The sequence below is a fragment of the Phoenix dactylifera genome, chromosome 1 (genome assembly GCF_051530095.1).
Source record: "Phoenix dactylifera cultivar Ajwa chromosome 1, Ajwa_hap1_PhDact_Kaust_v1.1, whole genome shotgun sequence".
In the NCBI taxonomy this organism is placed as follows: Eukaryota; Viridiplantae; Streptophyta; class Magnoliopsida; order Arecales; family Arecaceae; genus Phoenix; species Phoenix dactylifera.
Window position 1 is genome coordinate 52036869 of NC_143190.1, and position 10594 is coordinate 52047462.

Here is a 10594-nt window from a genome sequence, read left to right on the forward strand (position 1 = left end):
ATCATTTCCCCTGGTGTTGTTTCATCATGTGCTTTTGCCGATCGGTGAGGCAATATTAGTTGGTTGTCACGGCCTTCATTTTTTTTTTTCTGTTCTGATTAACATTATGGACTATTTTCCTCGGAGACCGCTCGCACTGAAGCAAAAATTCCTTTGGGCATAGGTTTACCAAAACTAGTATGATCAGTATTTTCATTCATGGGATCTTGGATATGTAACTGCTGTGATTGATCTGGTCGAGGAATGGTTAATTAGAAATGCGTTACTGGTCTACCATGGCATTCGTTATTGGATATAGCCTGCCTTGTATGAATAGTAGTACTTCATCTTGATTGCTTCTATTTCCAGAGAAAAGGATGCTTGAAAGATTAAAAGAGCTAATATGTCATATTTCTTAGTGGACTTCCCCAGATCCAAATTAAGGAAGCAAGCCTCCTTTTTGCCAACCGGTTGAAACCGTCCTAAATCGTTGCCTCCATAATTGGAGGAACCGTTCTAAGCTGGACGATTCAAAAACTATCCTAAACTGAACGATTCAAAATATACCAAATTGTACCAGAAATAGATCAAGACGGTTTGACAATTGAAACGAAATAATACCTAGAAAATAAAAGATGAAGAAAAAAGAGAAAGAGAGATGAGTGGGGGAAGGAGAGGGAGCCGATGGAGGGCCGCAGAGAAGAAGCCCCTCCACCTCCTTCACACGGCTTGCCGGCCGGCCTCCACCACCTTCCTCTCCCTCTTCTTTTTTTTTTTTGCCTCTCTAATATTCTTCCTCTCCTCCGCCTTCTCTACTGTGTCGGTAGAGACCCAACAGAACGATACAGAACCGCACCGACCCATGCCACCGAACAACAGGTCCAAGCCCCGATTCTAGTACAGCAGACTTTGGTTGACTCCATATGACCCTTCAGACTCTGGGGAGACCGGTTTTCGTTTGGGTTCCAGGGTTCCACCAGCTAGAACCCGCAAAGAAATTGTTATTCACATTCATGACATCCGCCGCAAGTAAACACCTGCATAACTTGAAGCTAGAGCAGTACATCCAAAAAGAAAAGGAAGCTAAAGCAAGCACATTGAAAGGCTGAGGCTTTCAATTTTAACTGTTTAATATTTCTCAAATAAAAATTCATCACTTAGCTTCAAATCTTTTCCCTTCAGCAATAAACCTGTAAATTTTGCCATGATGTCTTAGGCGTGAGACATGGCGTAAGCATACAGATGTATATCAATCAAGAGGTCATTAGTATAGTTTCATGCAACTACAAACTAGAAATCTGGAAATCCTACTCCAGTTCCAGATCACAAGCAACGGGCAACATGGTTGGGCTAACATGCAGGCTAGACACGAAAGCCGCTGTTCACTAAACTAGTACCCTTTAAATATGGAAGCAGGCATGTACAAATCCATGATGCAACTTAAGACATGGAAATATAGAATAAATGCGACAAATGTGAAATTTAATTCCTTTGGTCTATCCTTTGCGACTCTACAAAGTGCCTAAAGGGAAAATTAAAGCAAAAAATCAAAACAGACATGCATTAAGACGGAATTTTGTTCCCACTTACCTGAGGTGAAGGATAAAATGGGAAAGCAAGCATCTCTGACCAGGAAAATGTAACTCAGTTCATAAATTTTAGAATCTCAGTTACATGCGCTAGACGTTATATACAATATACTTGGAGCATAGACTTCCACAATGAGTATTACAGGTAACCATGGAAAAAAGTAGATAAGACTAATTCAATCGAGGTTCTTAATGAGCAGGCAATATATAAAACATGCTTTCAATCAAAAAAATCTGTATAAAGCATGCTATATGAACAGATACTATTCGACAAATCATGCTCCTAGCAGAAAAACACACATAGCGATGAAATACGGAAAGATTAAAATCAACAGATTTTTTTGCCACAACTAGTTTTCTTTAATTTTTCAGTTCAGAATCCGTTATGTACCACAGAAAAATAACAAGGGCCAAACAATTTACAGAATGGATAAACCACACTGACGCAGCCAATAACCCTAACCCATGGACAGAATTGTTGATGAGTACAAAATCAGACTAGCTTCAGTGAGATTTTGTATAATAACCTCAAACTTCTCTTCCAATAAAACCTTGTACCTGCAAATCTATAACCAGGGAGACGAGAATAAAACTACTCAAAAAGGCTGTGGAAGCTCCAAGCCTTCTTCTGCCCATCAAATGCAATTATCTTCTAGGCGACCATGTTCAGTCTGTTTCTTTGGTAAACAACCATGTTCACTCTTCAACGACATTTACGAGCTCATACTCAACAAGAGATAAGTTGTTATCCTCCTTTACTGTAAAATTAGCAGGCTCAGCAACCTCGATACGACCCCATTTGTCAACAGCCAGCCTCATTGAGCCCTTGAACATATCAATCTTTGCATTGCGGAGGATGACAGTGGCATCCGGCTTCATCAAGTCAACTGTCAAAAGATAAAACCCTTCAGCAAAGTCACTTTCTTGTGAAAGCTAGGTTTATCAGATGAACCACAAACTTCTGGGATTAGTTAAGTTAATCTAGTTATAACAAAAAGCATATGCAGATAGTAAGATATATCTGGAGATATCTTTCATATGCTGATAGACTCTTGCACACTGCATGCATGCATATATGTGTGCATACGCACATGTGTGCATATGCTGATAGCCCTTTGCATACATTCATACGTATGCGCATGTGGGGCAAACTACCATCCAAGGTTCACCAAGGCGAAAAACAACAATCAAGTAGGTTCTAGTTTCATATCAATAAATTTCACATCATAGCAGCAAGCAAAATCAAACTGTTGAATTGACTTGAATCTCTATTCTGAGAATTTAATTAATATGCATATATAAATTATGTACCTAAGTAGGATATGCAGCATAGAATATCATGGGTCATTACGTACATCCGCTGAGTATTTTCGATAAGATTAAAACTTTCAGTGAACAAGCATTGAAGCAGGGATCTAGGAAGAGGACTGTCATTCATTACATGTAACACCATCCTCACCCATGATTCGTCATCCTTGAAAGCCAGCATGGAAAAATCATGCAATTCCATGAAGTAGAGGAAGCATGGCAGAACAGAGTACAGCTTGGTATTTACAAAAATGCTAAGCCACATTCTCAAATTCTACATCATATCCTATATGTATACCAAGTTCTTTCATTAGTTAAAATTTTCAAAGCCCTTAGGAATACAATAACTATAGAATTTGGGTTACAGAGAATGTCAGTTCAGAAAGTCAACTCAGGGGCATTCGATAAGACGTCGAAAACTACAAGGGCATGCTTTGTCTAATTGATGGATAAGCATTTAACTGATAACTCCGTGAAGCAACATAACTCATTATCCTGCCACACATCCTAGAGATAAATCACCTGGAAAGTACAAGAAATGAATTTCAATGTCCTAATAGTAAACTAATGATCTGCAACATGCCATAGTATCTCAAGTCCTTCCAAACACTAAAGTGGCCAACTAATATTGCCAAAAGAGCATATACATTCATTTACCTTTAGCATTGCACAGTTACATATCGAAACTCCTGGAGGTTGTCATGTGAGGACTCCCATAATCATGAGCTAAAAGACAAATGATTTTCAAAGGAAAGCTTTGTATCCCAAAAAGAATCCAGAACCCCACAGTGAAGTCCAATTGCATACTTTGTTTTGAAGTTACCACTACCCCACATCTCCTAGTAACATCACCTATTTGAGTACATGATTGCATGATTGCATAAGCTCAATAAACTCATATTCTGGCTACAAGATAACTAAATAGTTGTTTGGTAACTTCTGTTCTAACTAGTCTGAACTGAAATTGTTCACTGAGCATATTTCATATATTTGATGAACTGAAAAGGGATGTGTGCTGGTTATGTAACTGCTGTGAAATAAAGTTTTAGATCCTGTCAAGATAGACTTTGTTATGCTTGTGCATCGATAACATATGCATTCCTATATACCCATCCTTTAAAACACACCAAGGTACCAACTAAATGCACACTAGTTTGGTTCAATATCAGCAATTATTGTAATTCACTGTAATATGATGTCTTATATTGTTGCAGATTCCATAATCATATTATTTTTTATTACTACTTGTTGTTACTCCAAAAAGGTATTTTCTAGTTTCACAACATATTCGACTAAAAACGTCCGGAACAAAAACAAAAATCCAAAATAATTTCGTACTATTAAGTGGCAAAAAGCAAAGCATGTTCAGAAACCATTATTTTGATGAATTCTGATGATTAGGTTCTTATTTGGGTTCAATGCCATGGCAGTCCCTATTTTTTCAGCACCTACTTATTCTCCTAAGAGGATGGAATGATTCTTCCAACCACTAATCCAATGCTATCATTAGCCTCTTTTCTTTCAAATGTGCAAGGCTAAATTTCCATCGCCCCTCTCCATGGACTGTCTATTTTTTGTTTTCCCAGATCGATCCCAATCTCTCTTTTTCATCCATTTTGATGGCTCGCCAAAACAATTCTAGCACAAGCTCCACTAGGCTGATAGGGGGTGAGAAGGCTCTGGTTGGCTTGAACTATGCTTGTATCAGCCCTTTTCAGTTGGTATGGGATGCCAATCAGGTAGAAGAGGCAGATGTCAAACAGAGGAGTTTTAGGCGATGGAGGAAGGATCCAAAAAAAATCTTGAGTAAATAATCATTTTTTGACGAATGGTTAATGACAGTGACAGGTTTGTAAACAGCAAGAACCAATTTATTCCAATTTAAAAACCAGGTAGAGATGCACTGCAATTGTTGAGAAATTTGACATCGGAACTCAAAACAGGATCCTAACTGTCAAAATCCCTAATCTTAAAATAATGTCAGAGACTATGCATGAGTGAGCATCGACCTTTCGGCAAAGATATCCTACAGGTCCTGGAATTTATATTAAAATAGTCCAGACTTAACCAGAAAGAGCATGTGACTGTTTGGTCTCGAGATTCCAAGGCATGAAATTTGCAATGATCAGTAACCATGTGGGAAGGTCAAACTTTTGGTTGCTACTGCACTCAATCTACGTGATAGATGCAAGACATGCAAGTTCACTATATGCCAATTATTCAGACAATTTTATGAAAACTGAAAAAATAACAGAGACAAGATGTATAAGAGTGCTGTAAGCTAAGAACTGGATAAATGAGATCCAAACCCGAAAATCGATAGTCCTAATGGTCCCAGAAAACATCCAAAACCAGCAAATAATAATAATAATAATCATAATAATAATAATAATAATAATAAAGGAAAATCAAAAAAATAAAGTTAAGACTTTTAGAATCTACAGTATAATCCCAGATTAGAAGCACTTCCGGAAAGGTAATTTACAAATCAAATTTCATTCAAAAAACATTTCGGATTGAGACTTAAAGGCGAGGAAGCAATTCTTCTAATCCATGGAAATAAAAAGGTCAAACAGGTAAAATATCGATATTTCTAACTGGGCAAACAAGAAATCCCATAGAGAATTATAACAGTTTGCGACCATCTCGACGAATCAAATGCTCAAAGAAAGGCCTTCTTTCGATCTACGCATCTACAGAAATTTAGATTAGGGTTTCTCGATCATGAAAGAAAGAGAGAGGAGGCGAACCCTGCTCGTTGCGGGCAGTGAAGACGATGATACCGGTCTCGTCGCCGATGAGGCACTCGGCGATCCGCGTGGGGCGGAGGTTGGCGGAGGCGGCGCGGCCCTTGTTGAGCACCGTCTTGGAGCTCAGCACCTTGGCCGTGAGGGTGTGGCCGCTCGTCCCCGGTTTCAGCTGGTCCACCTTCGTGAACACCGGCTTCCTCTTCGCTCCCCCTCCTCCTCCTCCCTGCTGCTGAGCCGTTGCCATGCCTACGATCCCAAACCCTAACCCTAGAATAGAGCGACAAATAAAAACCCTAACCCTAGGATCCAGACGGAAGGAAACGAAACCCTACAACTTTTATAAACAGGTGAGGCCCCGTCCCTCCCCCCCCTTCTTTGAGATCGGCCTTTTATGTACATGTCGGTGTCGGCCACTTTCTAGGGCCATTACAAGATTATAAGACCTTACTAGGCCCATTTGGGATGTTTTTGTGGAGCCAAAAAAATCCTTTCTACTTCTCCAAAAATATTTTTAAATAAAAAAAAATTTAGCAGAAATTTTAAAAAATTATTTTAGCTTTTTCAGAAAGCTAACAATAGATTTTTGGAAGAAGCTTCATTTTAGAGCTTTCCAAAAAACTTATTTTGAACCTTGTCGAAAAGCTATTTTTTACTAAAATACATATAATAAAATATAACAATTATATACTTTGTTTCTTTATAAATTTAAAAATTTGCTGGAATCCTAACAAAAAAAACTCTAACCGTGGATCAGACTCCCTTCCATGCAAAATAAAGGTATTTTTGTTTCCTATTTTTTATATTACATTTCACCATGGATAAATACACCAATGTCTAGCAACATACTGGCCTCTATGTTGTCAAATTCTTACCCAAAAATTTCCAATCTCAATGTTGTAGAATTACATAAACTTTCGGTTAAACTTTAGATATATTATTAGCTAAATTTTCTCCAATTTTTGTGAGATCTTTCATCTCAATTGGGAGAAACAAAGATTTAAGTTCTTTGGGTTTAGCCGCCACCAACTGAGATGAAAGGGGGCGAAGAATTTAGCTGGGTCGGGTTTGTATGAGATCAGACTTGAATTGCGTTAGGCCAGGTTTGTATGACATCAAACTTGAGTTGGGTCCGGGGGGAAAAAGAAATCCTTGACCTGTACCTAACTTATTTTAAAGTAAGAACCTAATCTGTACCCAAATCCCCCCCAATAACTTGATTAGCACTTCACTTATAAATTATATATCTCAGTAAAAAAATGGTAAAAATGAAAAAAAAAGAGGTTAGCATCCAAATAAAATATTAATTTATATAAAAAATAAAAGTAGAAAAGAAAACGTAATGAATGTTAAACATGTTCCTTTCACTTTTTTCCAATATATTTAGTATTTTAATCATTAATTTGCAACATTCCTAATTATTCTGATTAACTTTTCAAAAGGTCATATGAAGTTAAACAAGAATCTTAAATATTTACCCCACCCTTGGTGATCAAGAAGCAAACTCATACCCAACTCAATTATTAGGAACCACCACCACAATGCATGTAATTTAAGTGAGTTCATCAAGGTTGGTGGGTCCGTCTCAAAACTTGTCACTCCTAACCAATATGATTAGGTTGTCCTAGTCTGCAAGTTGGGCTGCGAGATAATCCTCATTAACCTTGAAACAAGTTTAGTTTATGAAATTATATCATTCATTACCCCAAATATAAATGTGCAAAATCATTAGCTGCCATTTTACACTCACTCAAAAATGGCTTACCTATTATGATCTCACTAGTGTTGTCAACAATCTTCCATAAAAGATTTAAATTCAGAAGAAAAAAAAAATATCTGAGCAACTTATACTGTGCAATGGGTGAGGTGTCTTGTAGATTTAAACCTCACTTAATATTGATAGTATCCATTTGAACTATTTTGAAGGCACCATAGTGGATTAGACTTTGAACTAGATCCTTTGACTCGGACTTCTACTTATCACACATACCATATGGATCAATTAGGTCTGTGTGCGATCGGCACCATTTAAAGACCTTGTGCTTAGTACCTTAATTTTTTTACGAGAATTTTATTAGGGTTAGCCCGAACCCCTAGTCGCGGTCTATACGACAATTCTCACGTAGGTAAGTCCTCTGAGGATATTTATGAGTTAATACCCTACAGATAAAAGTATAACTCAACTTTTTCTAATATAAATTTTTGCTACTTATAAGAGCACCCATCACAAAGATGGAAGGAGTATACTCCAAAAAATATATTCTAACATGATCACTTAATGAGTTTCGTTTCTACTACATTGAACCTTCTTCATGGAATTTTTAATCATAGAGGTTGAGTATCCACTATTGGTGACCAAATAGTGGGCTTAAGCCCACTGGCTTAAGCCCCATCCCCCTCAATAATTCTATGACTCTACTCCTAGATAAACCCTAGACTTGACAAATTTTAAGAAAATAATATTACTCTTTTTAAGTTGTCTTACAAATTTATAATAAATCTGGCTCTGCCGGTTCATTTTTTTGTTAGTACTCTTTTAATTTATCAGTTCTATTACGACTTTATTATCACAATGGATTGATATGGTTAGAACTGGCTTAGGCACTAAAGGTAGCTCCGTAATAAGATTTTTAATCCACTCTGCCTCAATACAGAAAGTGTCTAGAGCAATCAACTCGACTTACAAGGTGCTCCGATATATAATAGTTTGCTTGGATGATCCTCAAGTAACAACAACACCATCGAGAAGAAAGAGATGTCTGGTGGTTGATTTAAAATCAAGAGAATTAGTGATCCAATTTGCATTGCTATAACCTTTCAACTATTGAAATTTTTTTTTTTTGCCGAAAAACTGCTATATCTTTATTTTATAAAAATATTATAAAAGAATAATCTACTAGAATAAAATTAGAAGATTAAAAAGAGCTTGCTAGGATCGAAGCGTACGATATACACTATTCTAAGAATATGATTCACCTTCGACGTATAGGTTTGCGACAATTTCGTCCCCAAGGTACAACAACCCAACTCAGATTGATCCTCCTCTAACGAGCACGATCACTGGGGATGCTTGACTCGACCGACTATTTGAGATGCCCAAAAAAGAATAGAAAAGAAAGAATAGAGAAAAAACGAAAGAAAAGAAAATTATTGTATTTCTATCTCTCTTAGAAAGCAGGGAATCATATGTGTGAATGGAATGGATTGAGTGATTTGATGCGCTGGACCTAGAGCCTATTTATAGACTATGTCTAATGCTCGATACAATGCAGCATTTCCAAGGTATCGATCACGAAATATAGACTATAAATAGGCTCTGGTCTAGTGTATCAAATCACTCAATCTATTCTACTTACATATGTCATTCTATGCTTCTTAAGAGAGACAGAGATAACAATATTGTTCTTTTCTTTCATTCTTTCTCTATTCTTTCTTTTCTATTCTTTCTGGGCATCTGAAGGAGTCGGTCGGATTAAGTCTCCTCAGCAATCGTATTCGTTAAAGAAAGATCAGATTGAATTGATTTGTTGTACCTTGAGGACAAGATCGCCACGGACCTATGTATAAGGGGTGAATCACGTTCTTAGGATAATATATATCACGCGCCTCGATTAAGGCAACCTCTTTTTTATTTTCTGATTTTATTCTAATAAACTATTCATTTATAACGCTTTCTTAAAATAAAAATATATTATTTTTTATGCAAAATATTTCAAACAACTAGTTCATTCTTCTGTAAAATAAGCATAGTTTGGACAATAAAAAAACATATAAGCTCAAACTATGCTAAGAAATTCAACGTGTTTTGGTATAACTTGAGCACAAGAATTGATTGCTTGAGTCTAAGCTTAGATATTATTTAGTTGCATCGAACGAGTATTAGTTTGTCATGATGATTTCTAAATGTTTTACAGTCCACAAATCAATTCAGTTGGATGCAGCCAACTTGCAATTTTTGGTGCTACCATTGCAAAGCTTCTAGGGATCGATTTTGCTTGAAAAATACCCTCGTAACGATGAGTCCCAACTTGTATCGGACGATTTGCACTGTATTTGTTATTCCAAACCCACCCCCTCTTACTCTCTCCAATAGAGCCCCGAATTTTTATTTAACGTGATAACTATTATATTATCATATTATTAATTTCACATAATTATATAATGATATTTATATTTATTTTTTATTTTTTATTTTTTTTATTTTTTTGTTTAAAAAAAGGGGAAAAGGGGAGGAAAGGACAAGCCCATCCCTACGTAGCAGCTCCCACTGGGCCCCCACCCCGCCAGGAGAATGTTTGATGCGGGCAGAAATGATCGTGTGTTGGACATCCCGGCCGGTTTTACTCATATCCTCCCTATCCGTGGGCCGGCTCGGTTACCCGATCCGACCTTCCGTGTGAGTACGTTACAGCTGGCACCACCCAGGCTACCAGCCGACCAGTAGCGCTTCCAGATTCCGTGTTCAGACGTGGGGCATCTAGTCTTTAAATTTAATCGACGTCTGCGCGTTTCGAATCTGAAACCATTTGATTCGAAGTAAACGCTCCATTCCAGCTGGTCTACCACTTTGGTTTATTGGTGTTCTTAGGTTGCCTCTGCAGGCCTGCTCGAGGCTCGTGACCGCTGAAATTGGCTGCAATACTCCAGTGGGACCCGCCACGACCCTTGCCATTTGTAACATGCTTCATTTATTTTTATTTAAAATAAAAGGGAAGAAAAGGTCGACAGGTTCTGAAAACCCAATCCCCATCAAAGAAGACGTGACTCAAACGGTGAGCATGTTTCCGCCCACCGGGAATGCAAAATCCGGGGACGTCAATATCCTCCTCCGGAGAGGAGAATAAGAAAGCGAGAACACATAACGTGGCGTCTATTGATTGGTCTCCCCTGGTAGCCTAGGGCTAAAACTCCTTTCTTTTGTTAACCTTCGCAACCCAAAATTTATGCCATCAATGAATGAACCCGCAACAC

At 37.6% G+C, this 10594-nt stretch overlaps 1 protein-coding gene across 1 annotated transcript; it reads right to left on the reverse strand.

The window, feature by feature from the left end:
* Window positions 1–1904: 1904 nt before the first annotated feature.
* LOC103722936 (uncharacterized protein At4g28440-like) lies at window positions 1905–6034 on the reverse strand. Its single transcript, XM_008813685.5, has 2 exons — window positions 5627–6034; window positions 1905–2455 (listed from the first exon to the last, which is right to left on the reverse strand). Exons 1-2 carry the CDS (start codon window positions 5868–5870, stop codon window positions 2265–2267), a joined length of 435 nt encoding a protein of 144 aa, XP_008811907.3. The 5' UTR covers window positions 5871–6034; the 3' UTR covers window positions 1905–2264.
* Between the last annotated feature and the right edge of the window lie 4560 nt (window positions 6035–10594).

What these genes read in the sequence shown, in the direction of transcription:
- LOC103722936 (XM_008813685.5), bottom strand. Translation starts at nt 5,870, where the DNA reads ATGGCAACGGCTCAGCAGCAGGGAGGAGGAGGAGGGGGAGCGAAGAGG. An exon ending in CACTGCCCGCAACGAGCAGG is followed by an intron (nt 2,456 to 5,626) that starts GTTCGCCTCCTC and finishes ATCTTTTGACAG; the next exon opens with TTGACTTGATGAAGCCGGAT.